Source organism: Amblyomma maculatum, chromosome 7, assembly GCF_055883805.1.
Source record: "Amblyomma maculatum isolate TAMU_Amacu chromosome 7, ASM5588380v1, whole genome shotgun sequence".
Classification (NCBI taxonomy): Eukaryota; Metazoa; Arthropoda; class Arachnida; order Ixodida; family Ixodidae; genus Amblyomma; species Amblyomma maculatum.
The window spans coordinates 140,268,236-140,294,291 of record NC_139350.1 but is presented as its reverse complement, the minus strand read 5'-3'; the positions used below and the strand labels follow the sequence as shown (position 1 = coordinate 140,294,291).

At 44.0% G+C, this 26,056-nt stretch overlaps 2 protein-coding genes across 2 annotated transcripts in view; both read right to left on the bottom strand.

The window, feature by feature from the left end:
* LOC146184876 (protein crumbs-like) overlaps positions 1–26,056 on the bottom strand; it is a 267,601-nt gene that overhangs the window by 113,204 nt on the left and 128,341 nt on the right. Inside the window, exons 3-6 of the mRNA XM_084609522.1 lie at positions 13,577–13,862; positions 11,753–11,881; positions 9,878–10,114; positions 4,385–4,501 (exon numbers count right to left, since the gene is read on the bottom strand). Coding sequence (XP_084465648.1) covers positions 4,385–4,501; positions 9,878–10,114; positions 11,753–11,881; positions 13,577–13,862 — 769 coding nt within the window. The remainder of the gene's footprint in view (positions 1–4,384; positions 4,502–9,877; positions 10,115–11,752; positions 11,882–13,576; positions 13,863–26,056) is intronic.
* Positions 6,197–7,469, bottom strand: LOC146184877 (uncharacterized). Its single transcript, XM_084609554.1, has one exon. The coding sequence runs from the start codon at positions 7,467–7,469 to the stop codon at positions 6,216–6,218; it is 1,254 nt and encodes a 417-aa protein (XP_084465680.1). The 3' UTR covers positions 6,197–6,215.

The window sequence follows — 26,056 nt, the reverse complement described above, 5'->3', positions numbered from 1 at the left end:
GTGCGTTGCAACTAGATTATGGATGCTTGGACCAGCATTTCCAAAGAGCTTGTCACCTTTAAAAAATGTGGAATATTGAATGTGCTCGAGTTTTTGTGGCAAGACTAAATATAAAAAGGAACTCTTGGAAGATGATGATAACCCCTTAACTTTTGCTTATTGCAGGGCCATTTTGCAGAATAGTGTAGGAAAACTTTTCTTTTTCTACCCATAAATTCTAAACTTATTCGTTATTGCAGCAATTAATAGCAAAGCTAATAAAATTTTCGGTTTAATAAAAGACACAAAACTGGAACATATGATGATTCAGAAAAAAAAATAATACAGTAAAAGCTTTTTAATTCGAACCTCAAAAATTCAAATTTCTGGATAATTCGAACTACACAGCTTGCCCCGGCCAAGCTCCATAGAGGTCTGTGTACAAAAAAGCTTGTTAATTCGAGTGTGAATCGGTTCCACTATGGATAATCGAACTACGCCGCACCGCGTGGGCGGTCTGTCGTCCAGGATATGGCCAAAGAAACACCCGCATGATAAGGGGGCATAGTGTGCGCATTCGAAACGGGGACAGACATAAAACCAGATAAAACCATGCAAGAGTGGGTAGAGCCTAACCCATGACCGGTGAAGCGGCCGGCGGAGCCAGAGGGTAGGAGGGTGGTGGATGTGGCGGCAGCTGTTTGCAGTCTGTTCTGCGTAACCTCCAAGACTTGCAACTCAGTGCTTAATTCGACACTTGTTAATTTGAAAATATGGATAGTATTTCTGTCGACACGGCCCCAGCTAACTACCACGTAAGGCTATAAATTCAGATGGGCGCTACGGGTCGCGCATCGGTAAGGTCGCGTCCAGTTACGATTGCATGCTACCATAAGCGACCATCTAAATAGAACTCCTCAAACCTGAGCTACATGTTCCGCAGTTGACTGCGCACTCTGACATGCACGCATTGGCAAATGTAACGAAACACAAACGGCCTCATCCCACTGTACCTAAACGCGCCGCTGTCTGCGCCAGCTCGTGATAGTAGTGCTCAGTGGCTCTGCCGCGCACCAGCCAGCTAACTGATCACAGTTGCGTGGCATTTCAGATAGTGTTCTTTTACGCGGCGGTTCTTCTGATCCTCCCAAAACGTGAGCACGTCAACTGGCGTTCAGCGCCTCGAGCAGTGAAGCCTCCTCACATGCGACGCAGGCTACTGGTGAAAGGGCACTCCCGCTACCTGGTCGCACTGTGAAGGATAAGTGCCGGCGAGGAGTCTAGGCTTTAGTCAAGGCCACTGGCATTCTTCCACTGCAAAAGACGTGACAAGTGCGTGATCAAGGGGACGCGATTCTGAGCTTACGAGAAAAAGCGCAACATTTTGACTTTAAATGGATTGGGGTTTGGCTGATTTGGTTTCCCTGGTACCCATATTGCCAACTTAATATTGTAAAACCGCGGAAACCGAAGCCAAGTGATGGTGGAATCATATGGCTGCACTCTAACGCTGTTTTAGCCAACCGAATCGCACTTTTCGATTATAACGCAAGGGTAGACTTTGAGAGTAAAAAATCATGAAAAAAAACTCTCCTTACATTCGGGTAAATACAGCAAGTTTTGTGTGTTACTATGTCAGGAATGAGTAATCAAAGTTACAAAACTCTTTGTGCTTAACTACCAGGTCAGTAAAGAAAACTATCCATTTGCTTGTATACAATGCATTGGGCAGTGCCAAAGTCGACTACAGGCTATCTAGCAAAAAAATTTTCTACACTGCTTGCTGCACAGAAATGCTCAAACACGCCCACAACATACACAGAGGTCCAGAATGCAGTGAAACTTTGTGGCAATGGAGGAAATGAAAGCTACAAATGGGCAGCTATTGACTGTCCAGGCTGAAAAGAGCAATCGTCACTCTGCGAACTAAAATAAGAGGAACAGATGTCATCTCCTCATGCAAAGATGTTGCTTGCACCTATAAAGTCAAGTGATAATGCTGCAAAATAGTAACCGTACCATCGATCATTGCCAAGACAAGGATGCCATTTTGGGTGTCATGCTAGATGTGATCACTCCGTGCTGACAGCTTTTGTGCTACATTTAAAAATATACATTAGGTGACGAAAAAAACAGTTGTGAGCAACATTTTGAATGGCACGGCTTGTCCAGAAGCAGCCTCGATGGCTCCCAATTGGGCATTCTGCATCATCACTTAAAGCGAACAATTTGAATACATGTTTAAGCAAAGAGCTGAAGGAGTACAGTAGAACCCTGCGTTATTATTGGTTTATCTTCCTGGGTGTAGCGTTTTCCAGGCTTTTTTAGATACCTGGCCACCTTACACTGGACGCTAAACAGATGCCATGAATGGTCTCCACGGAATCGCTGTTTAAAGCATAATGCAGTGCAAATAAAGGCTTTTAGTGAACTTTCTTTATTCACATTACATGTGGATTAAAACTGTCATTTCTTTCCCCAAGTTACACATTATATGAGAGCCTATATTAAGGGGGAACGTGACCTTTGAAACCTAAAAAATCGCGAAACAGACAATTTTTGGAAGATTATATATTCTGGTAGTATGTCTTATGAACTACCCTTCCTAAATTATCAATGCTCAACTCAACGTAGAAATACTGGATATTAATTATATAAGAAACGGCGGCAGCCGCGCAGCAGCGAGCAAGCGCATAAAATTCCCAAACTTCACGCGCACATCATTCCTGTCCCGCCGAACTGAGCGCCGCCATCTCAGTCTTATTTTGTTTGTAAATTCTTGCGCTTTCTTTTGCCACCCTCGGCGGCGGCGACGATGGTGCGGTCGAGGCGTGGCTTGCTTCAGAATGGAAGCCTCGCGGCGACTTTAGAGTTTCCTGCGCTTGAATTGAAGGCTGCAATAGGGCAAAGCGCGAGCTAAGCGACAGCGCAGGAGAGCGGGCAACTGCTATAGGCTGCTGCGCCCGCTGACGCCTTAGTCTCCGCCGGCTGCCTCCCACCGCCATCTGCTCCAGCTTTTTGTCCTCGTTGTTGGCTGTCTTTGTACTTGGTGCGTTCTCTTCCCTTTCGCCATTTTTGCGATCACCATATTTACAATCTCTCATCGTGCCCCCTAAACGGTTTCGAGCAACCGTTGCGCAGTCGCTCACGATGCTTCGAGATGTGACGCGTGTTTAGTGCATGGAAGCGAAGGTTGTTCTCATGACAAGGCGCGCTGCCGACTGCATCGACGCTTGCAGCATCCTAGCATCTGTTACAGTAGAAGTTAGAAAACAAGAAAATTTTAAAAAGCCCCCTTTCTTGCCCCGTGGTACTTAACCAGAAATTACCACAATGAATTTCACAATGCCAACACATTTCGCAAATTCTGCAGGCCTGGACCCACGTGACCGATATAATACACTCCTGTAACTTGAGAACCAGCGTGCACAGCTTTATGAAACCTAATAGTAATTCAAATGTCTATTCTGTGAGCTTGTCCTTGTCCAAGAAAAAAGTTAGTGTTCTTTTAACCTTCTAGGGCCGTTTTCTCAGAATCACTTTTTTGCCTAGTGTGGCCGCTTAGGACAGTCATATCTCGGGAACCGCTTATCAGATTTTCATGAGGTTTTCCTTTATTCCATACCTCAATAAATTTCTGAGGGCAAGACAATTTCATTTTTTCAGGATATTGTGTCTGGAATTAATGACAAACAATTAAAATTTGGTTAATGCAGGTCTGATTGATAACACTGATTTTGGGGCTGTGCTAAAATTATTCAGTGAGGAAATTTGAAAAAGGGGAATTGTGTTGCCCTGGGGCAACTATCCAGGAATGACCATAACAAATTTCACAGTGCCAGCACATTTTTCAAATTCTCCAGGCCTGCCCCTAGGGACCTATATATACCATCTTGATATACTCCTCTAACTTGAGAACCAACGGGCCCAGATACATGAAACTTTGTAGTTCTTCAAATGTTTACTATGAGCCTACCCCGAAAATTTCATTCATTAAAGTATCTCAAGAAATAAAAAGTTAGTTTTCAATGGTAGCCCTTAAGTAGCCTACCCTACCCTCGTTTGTTCCCTGCTATCTGTGCCTTCTCTGGAATCTGCACTGTCACCCTAAGGAATCATCGCTCATATATTCTCTACATTATGTGTCGTGCCCACGTCCATTTACAACACTTCATTTCAGCTAGGATAAGTAACACCTTCCATATATCACACACTAATTTCGTGTGCCTTTAGTGCTATCACAAAGTGAACCACTTAATCAAGTAAGCCGAATTAGCACCCTGTGGAACCGGTCTATTATGCCATAGTGTGGTACAGCCTACATTCTTCAGAGCTCAACAGAAACCAGTATGCTAGAAAAAAGAAAAGGATATGATAGCGCAAGATGACCTCCTTTGGCACCCACCTGTGTTGAGGCAGTTGCACAATGGCCCCATGGCACCCTCAGTGCAGACACCACCATTGCGACACAGGCCCAGCTGACACTCGCCCACGTTCAGCTCACAGTGGACACCTGCATATCCTGCCGAACCACAAAAGAGGACAATAAAAATTCAGCAAAATTTGAATTCCAGATGAGACCATGTCTTGTACATTATTGCACATGTTTGTAACACAGACCCCCATTAAACAGGAATCGTTAGAACAAAGAAAATTCTGTAAATACTAAATGCAGTTTCCAGCAGGAATATTTATCTGTAAAGGAATGTTGGAATCCCTTAAATATATTCCCTCTGCCCCATAAATATTCAGGAAAACAATCCCATATAGCGTTAATTGTACAGTTTATTCACAGCACGTGTACACTATCCCCCTCTGAATTAGCATAAGCTGCAAGTGTTTCTCCTCTTAAAACTTACGTGTTTTAGGTGAAGTTGTTGTGTTTGCAGCAGAGCTTTTGGATGCTATCAGCAGCAGCGGCTCAGAAGAGGCATTGTTGCGCCCTCAGATTTTGATCCCAATATTGAAACTTTGCAACAACAGTCCAAAATGTTGGCGGCTGCACGTGTGTTTTTTGAATTCTGCTTATCATTTGTTTGTTCTTCCTTGGAGCATGTTCACTTGATGAAAATACGTAATGATTAACATTTTTGTCATCTATAGTGCTGCAGCAAAAAAAATCAGTTATGGCAAAGAACGATTTTGTATTGGCAGAGTATAACTCCGAGAATCGACTTTCGATTGACACTCCGTAGTAGGCCTCCTGGCTGCTACGAAGTGTTAGCATAAGGTTTGCCAAAGCAGCACACTTCTTGAAATTGCTTTTCCCCAGGGTAGTTCTAAATGTAATATGCCTGAACACAAACGGGCATTAATTTATAGTCACCGACCAAAAATTTCAGTTCCAGATGCTCGATTATTCAAAGTTTCTCGTGGCTACCTCGACATGCTCCATAGAACTGGGGTGCTACGAGCACCTGAAATTTTTGACGCATTGAGACAGATTGCTCGATTTTTCAAACTTTATTCACCCTGGTGCTAATTGATGCTACTTCCCTGCAGGAACTGAAAGGACTATGTGGTGAAACATCCACAAAATGTGGTAGTTTTGCGAATCTGCAGAGGCAGGTTTGCTTTTGTATCTTCGCATTGTCAAAACTTGTGTGTTTGCCAGCAGTGTGTTGACAGCAGTATGACCATTGAATGCTTTAAGGGGAGACCCTGGTCTTTGACCAAATTTTGTTAATATTTAACTTACAGAGATGAAACTTTTGAGGCTAGTGTAATTTGGCATCCTAAAAACAAATATGCAATCAATGTTTGCCTATCTGTAATAGATTTCAAGATTTTAATTGTTTATTTAATCAACATTCTGCCCATGTTTTATATAATTTGTACATTATTACTGGCAAAAACTTTGTGTACTTGTTCTACTGTAACCCTAGAGTGCAACTATATCATCAGCATAATTTTAGCAGCAGCAGTTCTAAAGTTGTAACCTTTCATAAGGAGTGCACAATATTGTCAAAATCTTTTTTCTATGAAAGCACTAAATTAATTAAATTTTGCCAAATAAGAAGTAGTAGTTTTTCGTTATGGTTGCACAGAAAGATGTATAAACTTTCATATGCAACAAGAAGTATTGAAATCCGACCACTACATCAAGAGATACCTTGGGCAACAGTGCATGCCGTGCTAAAAAACAATCACTTTTGAGAAAACGAAGAAAGAAGTTTCAAAACATAGCCCGCACTTATTTACTGCAAACATGGGCACGAAATCGGACACACTTTGTATTAAAACCCTCCGGGAACATAATCACAGTCATCTGCCTTGATTCGCATCCTCTTCATAGCCTGACGAAAATTCTCGGCACTTGTATGTTTCTTGTCAGAAGCCTTGAGCTTCTGCTTGTCTTTTTCAGCACATCTCTGAAGCACTGTGCTACCTCGATTGAGGTTCAGCTCAGTCAGAATTGCCTCAGTGGCACACTGTTTACCCGAATTAAACCTGAGTACTGCTTCAGCAACAGCAGCTTCAACTGTGAAGAGCGAAGTGTGCCTGATTTTTTGTACAAGTGACCAAATGACAGAATGCAGACTCTCATTTGCGTTCCGAGTCTTCCCCCTCATACAGCACTCCAGAAGTTTCCTTTCAGAGAGACGTGTATAGACTGGCAGCAAGGCTTGTGCAACATGTGGAGGCAGGTTGTATTTGTGTTTTGGTGGAGCTTCTTGCTTTGCCACTGCCCTGTTATAGCTGCACCAAGACTGTTCACCTATTGGGCACCGTGAGTAGTTCGGGCTTCTGTCAGTTGAGGTAATGTGGCAGTATGTGGCAAGCACAGCATTCTGCATCTCCTCAATATTTCCTTGATGTGCCTTCAATGCTATGCCATAGTAGTTGGAGAGTTTCATCACAAGGTGTCCGGTCAGCTTCCCCTTGCCACCGAGGCTCTGCTTTCCTTCTCCCTTGTTTTTGAGCAGAAGACTGCGAAGGGCTGCACCTATCCGTTTGTGAACATGGTTCACACAATCTTCTTTTTCTATGCTCAAATAGCCATAGACTCTTTCTTCCTGGAGGCAATTAAAAGCTCGACTGTCTCCATCACACAACATTGTTGTGTACCGAAGTCCAAGCTTTTCGACAGACCGGCCAAAGAGAATCTTGGCAGCTTCTACCTCCATTTGGCCAGGTTTGCTCGAAGTATTTTTTTGGCAGATGTGGCTAGCTGACCATTCTCCGTGCTGATCCCCTTCTTCTTTGGGGCCGAGCCAGCATTCCAAGCAGAAATTCGATAGCATCACAAAGTCAAGCACATATCCTGTGAATAACTCGATGACAGTTCCCACACAAATGTGTGACAAGTGCCCTCTAGTTAGCCAAGTTTCGTCAAAAGAAACGGCGATATTGCCTGGATTTGAAAATTGCAGATCCGAGTACAGTGATTTTACTGCTACTGCGCACTTCTCTGTCACGAGTGCAGCTGCTTTCAGAGCTGCAGGATTAAGCTTTTTTTTTACATAGTCTTGGAAGGTCTTTTTATGCATGCCACGGTGGGAGATATTCAGAGCAGAAAACACATCGTTCAGCACAGTCTGGCCGTTACCAGTGCTCATAACAGCACGAGTTGCAAGCAAATTCACCTCGAAGGGATTGCAGGTCGTATTATCCCCGGCCCTTGGTGAACTCCATCTGGCTCCAAGATCTCCACAGACATCACAGCTCATAACAAGCTTCACTGCAATTCCATACTGTCGCCCTTTCTTCGAAATGTCCACTGGGCTGCCACACACTTTGCACCGCACGTGCTGTTGAAGCACATCGTTCACCTCCGCCAGACTCAGCACGACGAACTCCGTTCCGTTGGTCGTGTCGCACGGATCTTCAGCTGAGGACGAAGGCAAAAGCAAGTGCTTTCGGCGAGTTGCAGACACTGACGACAACCGGCGCTGTTCCTCGTACGCCCGGCGTTCAGCTGCTGCAATCTCGTCACGCGAACGAAACACTGTGTCAACGCGCACTATTTGCCCTACTTCACCGGCTGTGGTGACCGCTATCTCGTCAAAAGAACGAAAAACCGCGTCGACGCGCACAGTTTTGCTTCATCGGCCATGGTGGCCGCTATCTCGTCGCGAGAACGACACACCGCGTCAACGCGCACTGTTTGTCCCCCGTCAACAGGCGCGGTAGTCGCGACACATGTGTCCGCATCTGCCGCGGGTACGCGGGCTCGAGCGTTCGTTGACATCACTGGCTCGTCACGCTTTCGAGGCTGCCCTTTTCGTTTCTTACCAAAACGGTGCGCGGTACGGAACTTTCTATATCCACCAGCTATAGCAGCGAGAATAAGAAAGTTGCCTTACGTACCAATCGGCAGCTCGGCAGCTATGCGAGCGACGTGACAAGATGGCGACCGACGCGCTTTTGTCTGGCAGACGACGCTTCTAACATCCAATCGGGAGCCTGCATTCGCCCCACGTGATGCGAAACCACCAATGCTGTGCGTTTTTTTACTATGTTTTTGAAGGCGTATACTGCCATGGTTGCTGGTCAGAAAAAATTATCCTGCTAAAAACGGACTGTAAAAGACTGCAGCTTTCAAACGAGACCAAAATGGCCGCACTGCGTGGAGCCGTTAGCGCGGCGGGTGACGTTGAAATTCGCGATTCCAGGGGCATTTTTATGAGCCAGAACGGTCCCATTACTGACTTTATTCGCTAATATCTTGATAAATACGCATCAGAATACATTATTATTTTAGCAGTAACTTCTTTAGAGCTTTAGATTGTGATAAAAAATACTTGAAAAAAAAAAAATGTTTGACTATTTTTCGTCTTCAAACACCCGGGTCTCCCCTTAATGTAAAGACGCTTTTAGTAAATGAAAAGATCTGCACATTTTATTTGATTTCATCGTATTTTGTTTTAAATTTTTGTTTCAAACTTGTCACAAATGTTAGAGTGGCTAGACTTTGTTTCTGTCATTTTTTTCCGCCGTTCTTCAAAGCAACCTTAGCTAAAACAGAGAATGCCTTAAATCATCATTATCAAACTTTACTGAAATAAAGATTTTTGCGTTTAATCTTTTTTCTTGGTGAGTAAAATTTATTTAGAATCAAAGGCTGAAATTACCCTGTTTCAATAGTGAGAGGAAAAAATTCTACCTCGAGATACATTTGTGTTATATAATTTTAAGATTTTGCTGCCAAGTTTCAATAAAAATTTCAAGCATTTTGTATTTGTCCAGAATTATTTTGCTAATTTTCTTCTTATCTTGTAAATTCAAATTGTTTGTTTCCAAACAAATAATTTTGAGCTTCTCATTTTTTTTCAATATTCACATGGAGTATTTGTGTTAAATGTTTTTCGAATGTGCATTCTATTTTCATCACTGGTATGTGTTTTACCTATTTTTATCTCCCTGATAATTTGCGGCAAGGAAGTTTGTCAGAAACATAAGAAAAATATGAAAAACAGCAGTATTTTTTTTCATGGTAAAGACAGAGTTAAGCCCTGCTTTAACCAAGCCAAGCAAACGTGCTTGCATAGCTTAGCAGTACCATGTCCAACTGAATCCAAGAGTCCAGTAGAGTTTGATTCCCACCTCACCCTCCCACTCAGACTAGCTGCCTGAGTAGGCAGCTGGCAATGTCAGTTGGTCTCATGATGTCAAACAACCTGTCGACCACTCAGTGCTCGTCACGTCCCCTGCCAGTTAATGCCTACCAGAGGCATGATTGGGGTTTTTTGCAATCACTACAGCAACAATGCTGAGTTTTCTGCAGAACTGGGCCTTTAATGTGACTGCATTAAAAGCAAACCCCCTCCCCGACCTCAGTTCCATTGCAAGAGGCCCACTCCCATACCAAGTGCACACTGCCACTCTGTTTCGAGTCCTCTAAATGTGTTTCACACTGTTCATGCCACCAACATGCTCTTTTTGCTGGCGAACCTACCTGACAGACACAGGCAAAAAGTGCGACCTGGGCCACTGCCAGTCATGCAAGTGCCACCATTCTGGCACTGCTGCCCTAGCTGCTCACACTGAGCATCAGGCGCAGGCTCCTGACATGCACTGCCGGTCCAGGGACCTTTGCACTGGCACCGCGTGCTGTTGCCCCGCCAATCCTCCACACAGGTGCCCCCGTTGGTGCATGGTTGCTTCACCCAAGGGTCACGCTTGCACAGGGGCCCTGTAAGGAAGAAAAAAAAAAGGGCCAACCATGAGGTTGACAAGCAAGCAATCACCGTTGTTGCTACGGCAAGCAAACAAATGTTTGACAAAAGGGTGCAGCCGCTGTGTCATCACTAAACCCAACAAAAATCCAAAAAATTTTGTTCTAAAGTTTAGAGGTACCTACTTTTGGGAGAAGCCAAAAAAACTTCTCCAATTTCCAATGCAATGGGGCACAAAAGCAATCTCGCGGAGGTGCTGCACTACACAGTTTGTTGCTTTTTCTTTTTCACAACCCGCATGAGGTCACCGTGATTCATGGCTGCAGTGAAAGTTAATCTGAACTAAAGGCCTTGACAAACTGTTCATCTTAGCAAATGTATTTATATTTTTTGCGTCGAGTCTTATGGGAAACAGGCCATTAGTCTCACACTGTTCATCTTATCAGAAAATCGTTTTCATGGAGTTCATCTTAACAGGAGTCTACTATATTCTTCCTGTGACTCATTGACATATAGGTCTTATATACTTGTCACACGGCCGACTCAGAACTATCCTGAACTTTCTTCGCCTAAAGGAGCGCAAGAGAATTGTAGGGAGTTTCACCTCAAAGGAGCCATTACTGTGTCATATAGCCAGCAACAAGCTTCTCAGGGAAGCCATCAGGGCAACATTAGGCACTGCTTATTTTGTACAGGTAACAAAATGCTCAGAAAGACAGATATATTTTTACACTTGTCTTTTAATCGCAAAATGCAATTACCTAGACCTATCGTTGCAAAAAAATAAAACACATTTGCTGAAAACAACAAGCATGTTCAAAACAGAGATTTTGTCCTCTCTGCTGGACCCCATGTGCGGCATTTGACTGCTTCCCCACCACCGCTCTCTTTTGTCGTTCTGCCCACAGTGGTTATCAGCGAGCTCATGTTTTGGTGAATTTTCGTCGTATAATGAGTGATAACCATACTGTGCTACTGTTCTGTCCGCCTTCTCCACGGCGAGCTGAGAGCGTGCGTGCAAGAGATCAAAAGAAGTGACAAAGGCGCAGTGAAGCGAAAGTATAATGCAATTGTAAGAATTGAAAACAACTAGCCAAGCTGGAATACTAATTTCATGCGATAAAAACTAATATTTAAAAGCAAAAATAAAATAACTGAAAAAAAAGTTCATTTAGCGACTCTGAAGTAAAGTGCATTAAAAACGAGAGTACTCCCTTCACCCTTGAAGGTAGATGGCTGATCTCCTTTTGCTACAAACTTCCTTAAACTTACTTTCCTGAAGGATCACCATGTGACATGGCACGCATCTCCCTCGAGGTAAAGATGACCTTGGGTGAAGGGAGTTGACAGGTGTTCAGCCATGCCTGTGTGATAGGGGCATTAGTGTAGCCGGAATGTTGCCAAGAAGTTGTGCCATTCACTACAGCACAACTTTAGGAACCTGTACTGAAGCAGCAATGAACCAACGGATAACACAAAATTGGGACAATTTTTGTGCACTCAAAATGTGTGAAGTGGAGGGAGGCCAAGAAAGCATTTTTACATTTTTAAAAATGTTTCCCCAAAATAGTGACCCCCACATATTACCACAGATAGCATTAGTGGCTATAGTACACAGACTGCACGTAAAGGGGCACCGAGAGCGAGTAGCTTGCCTTGGTCAGCCTCGCAGTGGCTGCCGGAGTACCTAGCCGTACAGATGCACCTCGGAGCTCCAGATTCTACCACACACCGACCGCTGTGCCAACATGGGTAGTCGAAGCAAGGGTCCACCCGGTAGCCCTCTGCAAAAGAAAAACCACATCAAGGTAAACTGAGCATCTCACGTGCAAGCTCATGTCATGTGCAAGCTCCTTCCTCCAAATCAGCATGTAGCTAACTGCTAAGCAGACACATTTCAACACAGTATAGCTCCCTCCATTTTTTACCAGCAGGAACAAAGCAAAGAAGACTGAAAACTTTAAAATGAGAGAACTGCCTGTCTGGTTGAGAATAATCAAAGTGGAAGCACTGCCTCTAATCAAATCGTAAAGTTTCATTTTTGTTGTGAAAGCAACATTACGCCAGGTAAGGAAAAACTGGAAAAGGAATTCGAGAAAAGGGATCTGCAATTATTTTCACCCCCAAAAAATGTTTTGAAACAAGAAAGTCAGTAACAAAGAGAAGAGTTTCCCGCATTTAAGGGCACTACTGTTTTTGCCAAATTTGATTGCGAATAACTGGAAACAAATTAGGTGGGATGCTTGAAAATTTCACAGGAAATCTGCAGCCATCACAGTAAGTGCTAAACATTTTGGTAATTGTCAGATGTTATTTTTTCTTCTAAAGAATAAAAAACTTGGCATTAGGCGACTTTTTATTCGCAACTTTGGAGGTTTTTAATTCAAGGAAATGAGCTGTAACAGCAAACATTTCATGATGCATTGTACACAAACGTATCTACTAAATAATAGAAATGTTACAAATATATCTCCCACAGATAAGGAAATATTACAACACAAACTTAATAAAGCACAGAACCTCGAGAATCTTGAGTAACCATATAAAAAAAAAAAGAGGTGGATCACTTTTTTACATTTTCCATGCTGCATCCAGATGTTGTAAACTATATTCATAAGCATTAAATATGTGTCAAAAAGTGTTGCTAGTGTGGCAGCCTGGCTGGCACATACCCCTTGAGCGCATAATATACCCTTTCCAAAATGACCTACATGGACTGGGCCAATGGGTGAAATTGAGAAATTTCTGGGCAATGACTGAGCTGCTTACATTAGAGGGTCAGTCATAAAACATACATTTATGACAAATAAGCAATTCAAGCCCTCTAAGCATACCCAAGCATGTGGGAGTTAGCTAGACAAGTTTTAAACTGTGTGCTCCTGCCTGAACAAGTCTTCTAGTGAGCCTGTTGTAGACATACAAGAGTCGTATTTTCATAAAGGTGCACACCCCATGAGCATGGACCACTCTATAGCATGAATGTGAGAACTCAAACTATAGGGGGCTGCTGATACGAGTCATCTTTCCAAGTAAGCCAGGACAAGGCCAAGCTTCCCAATTCCCCCCGTATCATCTGGAGAAAAAATTACAAGGGTTCGACGCTGCTAAACCAAATATTGAGCGAAAGCATTAGCTGCGGGTGACCGAGTGTTGTTGTTCTCCTTTTCTTCTCCCTCAGCCCACATATAAAGCCCCGCTTTAACCAAGCCGTATGAACTTAATAGCCTATAGGGGTGACGTGAATGCCAGGGCCTTAGCAGGCTGATTCTGACATAACCGTCCCATGTAAAACGAGAGACTCAAGTTGGCAGCTCCTGCCAGCCCACGTGGGGTGTAACGTCACAGCGTCACGTGGGTAAGACGTGGCTACTGGCCGCGCTACGCTAAAGGCTCGAAACCTAGAGTAGTATTGCTTCGCAATAAAAAAAACAGAAGGTGCAGGAGATGCGAGAAATGTATGCTCGACATGTTTCACTCACTGCAGTGATGTGTGTCCAGAAGAGGGCAAGCTCCCAAAGATGGAGGGCTCCCATCAGAGCGGGCAGCGGCCAGGGGCAGGTTGGCACCTCCAGAGAGGCATCCGTGGAAACCTGAAGGTGCCACCACTGTAGACACGGCTTGAGATGGGAGGGAGAGCAGGTAGGGCCTGATGGTGTCGCTCGCCACAAGCACCAACTGCCGCTCATCAACGTGCAGCCAGACCATACCATACACGGGGCGCAGAGATAGCCAGTGCAGGCGGTTGTCACTCATGTTGGCGCCAACCTGGACAGCCAATGAATTAGAAAGTCCAATGAGAGCCAAGCCAAAACACGGTGGACAAGCTGCTCTTGAAAAACACATGTATAATGCAGCTAAGATGCCATCACTGCCACCATCTGACTGCACAGACTTGAGAACAGGCAGATTCTCCACTCTAATACACTTGCGAAGTTCAGTGGTGGAACTGACCACAGGCTTCTTGCAGCAGCATTTGTAACAGGTGAAATTATAATTTGTAGCAGCAGTTTCAAGCCTTGTAGCAGGAAACATGACATTTTGTGACAGCTGTTCTAGCTTTTGTTGCAAAAAAAATTGCAGTTCTTTGCAGAGGTGTGTAACCTAATGAGGTTTCAACCTAATCACATGAGGCTGCTCAGAAATCACACCAATCATTTAGTCACCTCATAATTACTAATGTTCAGTAAATCTACATGCATTACCAGCAACAATGAAATTGCAGGAATTGTTGAAAAATGTAAAGATTAAAAATTGATGATTTCCTGCAAAAACGCAAATTGCAAAACATGTTTGTCTTTCAATTATGAAAAGCAGAATAATCTAATAACTATTGCAAAACTGGTGACAGTATTTAACACCCCTTTTTGTTCCCTTTTTGCACACTCCCAGTTGCAGTGCGCCTATAGGGCAGCCGCTGGCACCATTGCTCTCAGCACCACCTTAACCCCCTTAATAGGCAAATTATCCAGCATATTCTAGGCACTGTACTGTTGTACAACAAAGTTCATTTTGGACCATGCACAAAAAGACTGGCAAGCTCTGATGGGCAGTAAATACCGTGCCGAAAAGTTCGGTGCTGAAGTGTAGACGCCTGGCAACGTAACTAGAACAACCATAGAGTTAATCAACCTAGACTAGAGCGAAAGCAGTGGCACGTGCTGTTGTGTTTCGATTGAACCTCTCGCTAACACAAGCAGAATGATCAGGTTTTATTTCATGAGAGTCGTTTCTATATGCTCTCATAGTGACGTCGCAATGACGTTGCTTACATGTCGCAGAACTTGCTGCCTGACTGCGGGCGGATGACGACATGCTTGCATGACACAGTAAATCTCCCCCTTTTACAAATTGAGTCTTTCAGGTAGACGTCGTTGCCTGGAGGACCGATGAAGCAGCGGGGGCTCATTGAGAGGGGACTCCATTGGAGCGAGGTTTGCAATGTTGTCTGGCTCGGGCAAGGTTTGGTTAGAGGTGTCGGGTGCTGTGGCACAAGTTAGCGGCATCGTATCAGAGCCCTTGGGTTTGTGCGGTAGCAGTTGATCCACATGACAACATTGCTCGGCATTCGGCAAAGACACAGTTTCCATCCTAGTCCCTTGTGTGCATACGACCGCTCCAGGCAACCACCTGGGCCGGTGGTGAAAACTACTGAGCCACACCGGCTGTCCTGCAAAGAATGGCATGGTAGATGCAAGTCTTTCATTTTGTGGTTCACTGGCTGCACTCTGAAGGCAACAGTCCAGTCTGGTCCGGAGCCGGTAATCCAACAGCAGCTCGGATGGAGACCCTTATAGGCGTCGGTCGGTGGTAGAATAAAAACCAACTCAGGTGGGTAAAGAGACTGTCCCCCTGAGCTTTTTGAAGGCCTTCCTTGATCGTGAGCACCGCGTGTTCAACCAGGCCATTTGACTGCGGGTGGTAAGGGGCAGTTGTCACATGGTTGGTCCTATTCATTCTTACGAAGTTCTTGAACACTGCAGAGACAAATTGTAGCCCATTATCTGAAACCAGTGTATGGGGCAGACTGAACCTGGTAAATATGACTCTCAATGCTTCCGCAGTGGACTCTGATGTCGTGTTTCTCATTGGTATGGCTTCTAGCCACTTGGTTTCGGCATCCACCACCACTAGCAGCATGTGTCCTTTGATGGGGCCTGCGAAGTCAGTGTACAAACGAGACCACTTCTGGCCTCTTTCTGGCCATGGTGCCGGTACCTGTGCCAGAGGCATCACACTGGCTTGTGCACATGAATCACATTTGCGTACTACTCTCTTGATATCTGCATCCAGCCCTGGGTACCAGAAAATGATTCGCGCAAGGTTTTTCATCACAGCCATTTCTTGGCGCGTTTCATGGAGGAGCCTCAGCAGACCTGCAGCAGACACTGATGGCATGACTATTTTATGCCCCTAGTAATTGAGGTCATGACTAACAGTCAACTCACTCTTTTTAAGAATGGTTGGAACCACCCCTCTGTCTCTGCCAGATAGGTCGGCCACCCATACAGCATCCATTTCCGCACTTGCTGTAAGGGACACGGATGGTTAGGGCTGCCAACTTTTTAGCACTGATGGGTGCCGCATTCACAGCCTCAGTATATAAGACATACCCAGACACACCTTCCTGTTCGTTAGGCTGCTCCTGCAAAATAGGGAGAGGGAGACGGCTGAAGGCATTGGCATTCACGTTTTCGGACCTCTTACGGTATGACAGGCTATACCAATATCCTCCAAAGAGCAGGGCCCAACGCTGAATACGGGCAGCGGCCATCAGCGGAATCACCTTGTCCAGGCTGAACAGTCCTGTCAATGGTTTGTGGTCTGTTACCAGTTCGAAGTGGTTTCCATGAAGGTAGTCTAAATCGGTTATGTCAAACATGACAGCCAGCACCTCCTTTTCTAGCTGAGAATAGTTCTCAGCTTTTGTTAGCGCTCGTGATCTGAATCCTATGGGGCAATCCGCACCGCCGACTCGATGCGACAATGCAGCTCCCAGACCCACTGCTGGCACATCACACTCTAAACGAAGGGGCCTGTTTAGGTCGAAATGCACTAGAAGTTTTGCATTCTTCACTGCCTTCTTAGCTGCTTCGAAAGCCATCTGCTGCTGTTTGCCCCAGAACCACTTCACGGCTTTCGTCAACAACACGTGTAAGGGTGGCAGTAGAGTTGACACCTGTGACAAGAACTTGCAGTGGTAATTTAAAAGGTTAAAAAAAACTCAGCTCACTTACTGAAGTGGATCGTAGGGCATCGAACAATGCTGTTATGCTATCGCTTTTAGACTTTAAGCCGTTGCTATCAATGCAGTGCCCGAGAACGTAACTTGCTTTTGACTGAACTTGCATTTCTCAGGCTTTAGATACAGGCAGTGTTCCCCGAGATGTTGTAGCACTTGCTGTAGGACTGTGTTGGTTTGTGGGGTTTTAATGTCCCAAAGCAACTCGGGCTTTGAGAGACGCCGTAGTGGAGGACTCCGAAAATTTCAACCACCTGGGGTTCCTTAACGTGCACTGACACCGCACGGCACATGGGCTGTAGGACTGTGCAGACTGTGCAGTCTTTCACCTTTTCAGCCACAAAAATGTCATCCAATCCCACTAAACACTGCTTCCCTGAAACACTGGAAGATTGCTGGCACAGAAGACACTCCAAAAGCTAGCCTGTTGAAGCAGTATAGGCCCTTGTGTGTGTTCAGAACAGCTAGCTTCTTCGAGTCTTTGTCCAGGAGCAGCTGATTGTACGTGTTATACAAGTCCAAGGTGCTGAAAACTTCTCTGCCGTTGAGATTCGCAAAAATATCAGCCCGTGGAAACGGATATTGCCCCATCAGAGTCGCAAATTCCCCGTGAGACGGAAGTCACCCCACAACCGTAGCCGCCCACCTTCTCTACTATGGGCCCGATGGGTGCGGTCCATTCTAAAGACGTCACTGGAGATAACCCCCTTCATGGACTAGTCTATCTAGCGCTTCTGACGACATTTGCTTGAGTGTGTACGGCCCCATCAGAGCTTTAGAAAACTGGAGCCTGGCACCTTCTCGGACAGACAGGTGAATTGGTGGCCCTTTAAGCAATCTAAGTCATGGAGGAAAAATGTACCTTGAAAGCAGGGTTTTCAACCTTCTGTCTGTAGTGTGGTGTGGTACAAACATTCCACCAAGACGATTTCTGCCGGACCAAAGGAAGAAACTTTGAACCAGTTTCAACTTCATTGGTTCGTTATTGCAAAATGAATCAAAATAACAAGAATTCATTTTTTTTACCTTTTGCCCAACTTGACCCCCAAAAACAAAAATTACACTACAAAATCTAATGCTGACTGATATGTACCTCACTCATGCAGTAATTATGGTTGCTAATGCTCCCAGTTCTGGTTCTCCAAATGCTTATTGATATTTGCTACTTCACCATTCATTAAATGGGTAGAGTTTGAACAAATAATATTGCCCTTTCTTCACTTTTCAGTGAATATCTCAAGGTCAGGTCAAGGTCATTTGGCCCCAGCATGGCAAAATCCCAAGTTGCACCTCAAGCAGTAGAGCTGCCATATGGCAGCTCTACTTACGGCGTTCAACTACTGTGCCCAAAGATGTGGGATCGAATCCCAGCCTCGGCAGCCTCTTTTCGATGGAGGCGAAAAGCAAGGCGCCCGTGTACTGCCATGTACTGCCAGAGTAGAGCTGCCATATCTACTTTGGTCACCCAATGATGCTAATAACAAGGGCAGAATTTGTGGTTTAGACAGGAAATTTCTTTAAATTTGTGAAGCCGGATCCAAGCCAGTAGGAGCCCTGTGTTTTTGTCTAGTTCTGGAGCATATAACTTGGCTTGTGGGGTTTAACGTCCCAAAGCAACTCAGGTTATGAGAGACACCGCAGTGGAAGACTCCGAAAATTTTGACCACCTGAGGTTTTTTACTTTGCAGTGACATCGCACAGTACATGGGCGCCTTGCTTTTCGCCTCCATCAAAAAGAGGCTGCCGAGGCTGGGATTCGATCCCACATCCTTGGGCACAGTAGTCGAATGCCGTAACCACTGAGCCACCCCAGCGTGGTTAGAGCATGTGAAAGGGGGAGTGATGATGATGATGATGATGATGATGACGACGACGATGGTGTGTGTGTGTGTGTGTGTGTGTGTGTGTGTGTGCGTGCGTGCGTGTGTGTGTGTGTACATGCACACACACATTGACATATAGACGCTTTTTTTCCCATTGTCTTTCTAGATTTCTAGGTTTACAGAAACTTGAGGGAGACCAATGGCAACTGTTTATAACAAGAAATTAACAAATATAACAAGAAATAGGTGTCTTGCCTCAAAATTTCACAGAGTGTCTTGACTCATTTGTTTACTTCCACTTTTGCTTAGCGGAAACGCCGAGTTTATTCCAGGCCCACGTATTACAGAGAAACTTCAGCACATCATCAAGAATCAAAAGGCTTCTTCACGTGAACTGCAGTCTATCGGAGAAAAACATGCATATATCAAGACAATTAGAGGCTGGCTGCGATTGAAAGCAAACTGGAAATACTATCGTAAACGACTCAAAGAGTGGAAGCCTGTGAGGAAGTCATGGCAGGATTGAATGAAGCAGTAGTTTCGTTAACAAAGGTGGACTACCTCAAAAATTACTCCCATTGAAACAACCTGCTAATTTATTGGAATTGCAGAGGCAGAAACCGAAACAGTAGAGGACCTTAGGGAACATGTCCTAACAGATATCTTTGAAAGTAAGCTTGAAATCAAAGTAGGGAGTTTGGAGAAGGTGCACCGCTTGGGGAAAAAAGCTGGAAATGAAAAGCGTCCCGTGATTATCAGGTTTTCTGATTTCACTGAAAGGGTGGAGGTTCTCAGAGATGCTTCAATACTGAAAGGTACTCAAATGTACATTTCAGAGGACTTTTCAAGTAGGTTACGTAAAATAAGAAAGCTGCTCTGGGCTACAGTTAAAGATGTTAAGAAGCCCAAGGATAAAGTGTACCTCAAGTATGACAAATTAGTTGTCAGCAAAGTGGTGTACATGTGATACGAAAAGAATCAGCGGTACAATGTAAGCAATGTCATTTCATGTGATATCGGTGAAAACTCGCCGAGCAATGTAGCAACAGCCTCTCAAACTGAAAAAAACGTGCAGGTCGTCCGCAAAGGTACCTACGCTGCTTCGACTTGACAAGCCACCACTTCAGACTTAATGCGGTCTTTTAACGCACTTGGTACCAACGCTAATAGAACTAAGATCAGTTGCCAAACTCTCTGGGTTCTCCATGCTGCTGAAGCGGCGCGTCAATTTTAACGCGAGGTGGCGCTGCCGTCGAAACAGGCTCTATCTAGCCGCTGCTTGGCCGCTGTCGAAGCACAATCAAACACTAACAAACGCTGCTGGCCCGGCCGTTCAGCGTAGCATGTAGCATTCGGGAATGTTAAATTACTTGGTGTCCTAAATGCCGTACTTATCGTTAATTACTCACAGTCACCAATCAAATCTGAACCGTGTGTGGCGAGCATGCTGCAAAACTTTACTGCAGCAACTCGAGCGATATAGGTGAGCGCTGCTCAGGCAACGCTACTGTTTTGTTTTTTTAGGAAAGTTGTTTTGCTAGTTTCTTCCCCGAAGTGGCATATGAGAAACGTGCAATAATGTTAGAGATATGATCATTGCAAGGTTCATCGTCAGTTCGAAGTATGTTTCTGCAGTTTCTGCTCAACCGCATGCATGTGCATATGTTTAACAAAAAATAAAAATACCAGCGCTTTTGCAGAAAAGAGCCGCATTGTCTATGGTGCAGTTTAACGGAATAAGCGAATTTTGCGCATTGCATTCATTTCGTCAATAAGCATGCATGTGACTTTTAACCGAGCGCCGCGTGCAATCTGTGCCGCGAAAAGAGCGAACTTCTGCTTCTTGAGTTGTCGGTTTCTTTCTTCCAGCAAGAGAAGAGAGCTTACACAGGAGGTTAGACGCCAACAACTCGAGACAATAAAATTTAGTCTTTTTGGGATTTCCAACAGTGGGTTTATCGACTGCGCCCGCGTCGCAAGTACTTTTTTTTTTTTTGCGACCTTTCACGCAGTGGGCTACAGATAGACACACAAGTAAATGTAATTTTACATTTTATTCACAGCACTTTTTCACACTTTACTGAATGCACAAATTACAGCAGGCGAGACTTCTTCCTTGCATTTTTAACCTGACTACTCACATATTGCTCCTCTCGGATAGGAATCGTGTGTAAAAATGCATCCGCATTGCCAAATAAAACTTCACCACTTGCACAGTGAACTGTGCAGGCTACAACCTATTTGGGGTAGCTTCCTGCTCAAAAGCAGGCACAGAACAGATTTCCAAAAACTTTTTCTGTCTTAGTTTGTCGCTCGACCACTGACTTGATGCCAGTCACCAGTTCAGTCAGGGAGCTTGAAGGGTGCTTGAGCACTCCAGGGACAAATGAGCGCTTGTCAGGGAAAACCTTCGGTATACATCCTTCAGCGAGGTTCCATTTGCCCCTATCGATTTTTACTTCCTTGCCATTAATGATATGACTGTACGTCTTCAGTATGTCTTCATCGTAGAAATGAAGATAGCACACACGTGATTTGTCAGAAAGTTTCCTGTCAACACGCGGAATCGCGCGGTCCCATGCCGCACGGAGATCCGCGTCACGCGGAGCCGAGAAAAAACGCCTCGCTGTGTTGTCAGTGTTGTCGCTCTTGTAACCGCTCGCACAGCCCGGCACGCAGCACGTCGGCATGGTTACTGTAGCCCCTTCAACTTTGCATGCTAGCACAGGTAGCACAAAAAACGATCACTGCAGCAGCCGAGTAGGGAACGCACTGTACTCATGCTGCCCGCACTGCACGTGTTCAACCCACGTTCGGGCCGACGAGAGCCTGGTAGAACTGCAGCGCCACTCAAAGCAGCCAGCGGTGGCGGCACCGCGAAACAGCTCTCAGTTTTGCAACTGATCTTAGTTCTATTAACGTTGCTTGGTACTGAGCACAGAAGTAAACAGTCACCATCTGCAAAGGTTATCATTCGAAATTCTTTGGGCAGTAAGACGAAACCACCACCAGAAATGAGCCAAGTGTCATATCTTTGAACGCTAGAAGCAATGTAAACAAATAGATAGCCTCGAGCAACTGCTTTTCTCTTATGACCCGCATCTAGTGGTGATAAGTAAGACTTGGTTGCACAGCAGTATTATAGATGAGGAAATTGTGCCACCGGGATAAGCCTTATACTGACGTGATCGTGGCTCACGTGATGGAGGTGTCGCAGTGATTTTCAAGCAGAAAATCAACGTAGAGCTCCTTGATCAAATTGATCAGCATGAAAGTTTATTTTTACGTGTAACGATGCGTCGTTTCACTTTTTATCTGAGTGCAGTGTATCACGTACCTGATGCAGTAGATTTTTTAATGCCTAGTCTCTTCAATAGTCTACTAAATTACCAAAATCGACATTTAATTCTTACCGCTGATTTTAATCTGCCTGCCATCGACTGGGATAAACCATCGCATGACATGACATCTGCATGCCTGACATAGTTATTAACGAAGCAGGTATTTCAGTTTTGTTAAACAATCTCAAAATTACAAGTAGCTCGGATCACCTTGGCTTTAACAATAAGATACTAAAAAATACATCCAGAAGCATCTCTGCTATCTTGTCCTGTTTATTCTCGCAGTCGTTATCGAACGGACTAATTCCTAATGACTGGCGTGTAGCAAAGGTAATACCTATATTCAAATCAGGTGATCGTTCCTCCCCATTTAACTATCGACCCATCTCGTTAACCAGCAACTTTTGGAAACTTCTAGAGCATATCATTCATAGCCAAGTCATTAACTACCTCGAAGATCATAACATTATTTTCAAATATCAGCACGGTTTTCACAAGGGTTTTTCATGTGACACTCAACTAGCTGGCTTTGTTAATGACTTACAATCATCACTTAACGCAGGCTTTCAGGTCGACGCAGTTTTTCTGGATTTTTCAAAAGCATTCGATCGGGTCCCTCACCACAGACTTTTACTAAAACTAGCACAGCTTAACATCCACCCTAATGTGCTCGCCTGGATTAAGGACTTTCTTTCTTCTAGATCTTAGTATACCTCAGTTAATAATTCTAACTCTTCTTCAACTTATGTGACATCTGGTGTACCCCAAGGAAGCGTGCTTGGTCCTTTGCTTTTTCTAATCTATATTAATGATTTACCTGCCTGTGCAACATCTAAAGTTCATCTTTTCGCAGATGACTGCGTAATTTACCGTAACATTATTAATGACAGTGACCGCCAATTCCTACAATCTGACCTGAATGCAGTAAGCTCATGGTGCTCATCCTGGTTAATGACTTTAAACGTTTCTAAAACTAAACTTATATCTTTCACCCGTCGTTCCGCTCGCATGTCAACCACTTACATGCTCAATGACAATGCTGTTGAACTAACAAACACTTACAAATACCTTGGCGTGCACCTTCAGTTTGATCTAACATGGCATCCCCATATCGACCTCACCCTAGCTGCTGCTAACCGTTCACTTGGTCTTCTTAAACGTACTCTCAAACACGCTCCTATCCATGTTAAAAAACTTGCTTATATCGCTCTAATACGTCCTAAAATTGAATATGCTGCGGCTATTTGGGACCCTGACCAAGCCTATGTTATCACCAACATCGAATCCTTGCAGAACCTTGCTGTGCGTTTTATTTTTTCAGACTACTCACCTTTCACTAGCGTCACAGCATTAAAACAACGTGCTGAACTGGAAGACTTATCATGCTGTCGTAAACACGCTCGGTTAACACTTTTCCATAAGCTTTATCACCATCCACTACTGCGCAGTGATTTGTTTCAGTCACCTGATGTCATTTTTCCACGACTTGATCCTGCCTTCAAAGTTAAACGCGCAAAGTGTCATTTATCATCTTATGCCAATTCATTCATACCTCGCACTATCATTGAATGGAATAACTTACCATCGCACATCGCTACAGAAACTAACATAAAAAAATTCCAAGAGCTACTTCGCTGTGACGGAAATGTGTAGAAAATTTGGTGTTGTTTTTCTTTCCTCTTTTGATGTTATATAACGGTTCTTATTGTAATTGTTGCTAACTGCATCGTGTTTTTTACAATTGTATCCCCCCCCCCTATGTAATACCCTCCTTTGGAGGGCCTTTAGGGGTACCCTGAATAAATAAATAAATGGTTTGTGTGCCTCGTGTGATATTATCTTAAACCCGATTTTTTCATTAAACCATAAGCAAACTGTTCATGAATACACCAGAGAGTCATCTGTTCTAGACCTATTTTTTGTTAGACAAACCTTTTTTTATTTAAGTGCTTAAGGTTAAGCCTGGAATATCGAACCATCGTTTTTTATACTTCGGTTGTGATTCGCCTGTTTCTTCCGGGATGCATCCAGTTAGAATGATAAGGGACTATGTTCATGCTGATGATAATGCAGTTATTGACGCCTTGCAATCACTGTTAGATAGCACTTCCAGCAATGATGTGCATAGTTTATGGCATCACTGTAATAATGCAACAGAATATTGTACTGAACATTTTGTTCCACTTAGAAAGGTACGCATCAACCGCCGAAATCCTCGGATAAGTCGTGAAATTGTTCAACTGAAACATAAAGTGGAACGATGTAGAAATAAAAAAATACCTTCCTTACAACAGTTTCAAGTACTGAAACAGAAACTTGCCTCAAAGTTAGGATTAGTGAAGTCTTGTTATTTTAACACGATGCTCCTCGAAGTCATCAAAATTGATCCCAAAAAATTTTTGGAATTTTCCTGGTCGCAAGACTGATCAGTTTTTTTATTTATTTATTTCCAATACTTCAAAGACCCCAGGAGTACGGGGTTTTACATGAGGGCATAGGCTTGACAGTACTGTCGAGAATAACAAAAAAAATTTTCAATGGCGGTTCTGAAATGAACCTCAACAAGAGTTGTTGTCGGGCTAGTTGGCTTGAATCATGTAATGCCATTAAGGCTATGCGCAAAAAAAAGACAACACAAAAAACAGAGGCAACGACAGGACGAGCGCAATGGCTGAAATGGCTTCTGAAATGATGTCAGAGGGAAGATCGTTCCAGTCGATGGCTGTCCTTACAAAAAATGAGTTGAGGTGCGTTGTCATTCGGGCACGTGGCAGATAAACAGCCAAGGTGTGGCTAATGCGACTGGATGTTCGATGAATCGGCATGATAACTGCTGTGCTAGATGATAAGGCATGATAAAATTTATGAAATAAACAGAGTCTAGATATTTTACAGCATGCTTGCAAGCTTGGGAGACCGGCATTAGCTTTTAGATTAGTGACGCTAGTATTACGAGAATAGTTAGAGAAGATAAATCTAGCTGCACGATTTTGTGTTAATTCAATGGTAGATATCAAGTTTTGAAGATGCGGGTCCCACAATGCGCATGCATACTCCAATTTGGGCCTTACAAGAATTACATAAACTAGATGTTTAACAGAAGAAGGTGCCTGAGCTAGGTTATGCCGAAGAAAGCCAAGTGTGTGGTTAGCATCGTTAGTAATGGATGTAACGTGAGAATTCCATGTAAGATCACTGGCAATTGAGACATCTAAATATTTCAAAAAAGATACAGAGGAGATAGTAGTTCCGTTTAGTAAGTAGTTGTACGAAGAATAGTGTTGGCGTCTGTGGAAGGTAATTAGGGCCGTTTTGTTAACATTTAGGGTCATTAACCAATTTCGACACCATTCCTCGACTTTTGCCAGATCGGCCTGAAGAGCCAAATTATCAGTAGGGTTATGTATGGGACGGTAAATAACACAGTCATCGGCAAAAAGGCAGATATTAGAAGAGGTAGGTCATTAATATAAATAAGAAAAGAAGAGGACCAAGTACGGTACCTTGGGAGAGAGAACAGGGGTAAAGCTGGAAGCGTAATCATTAGCGAGAACAAACTGAGAGTGGTTAGTAAGGAAATCTTCGATCCAATTAAATACAGATGCATTTAAGTTAATTCTTGACAGTTTCAGTAATAGTGGCTTGTGGGGAACCTTATCAATGCTTTTTCGAAATCTAGTAAAGTTGGAATTAATAATGAAGTTGTAACTGACAGTCCGACGATAGCACAAGGTTTTAACAAGCACTTTCAAAGTGTGTTTACGATGGAGGGGGAAACCACAGCTAGAATCCGTTGTGAAGATCATGGTTATGTTCCAACTGTTTCTGTAAATGGTGTTCTGCGTATGCTGCGAAAGCGCGCCGATAAAAAATGCGCCAGTCCTGACGGGCTTTCCAATGCCTTCCTGAAATGTTTGCTTCACAGTTATCCGTGTTCTTGACCAAGATTTTTCAACCTTCCCAACGTTCTGGTGATGTACCGGATGACTGGAGGATTTTACCGATCCATAAAAAAGGCGATAAGCTAACTATTTCTAATTAACCAATTTCAATAAC

What these genes read in the sequence shown, in the direction of transcription:
- LOC146184877 (XM_084609554.1), bottom strand. Translation starts at nt 7,469, where the DNA reads ATGCATAAAAAGACCTTCCAAGACTATGTAAAAAAAAAGCTTAATCCT.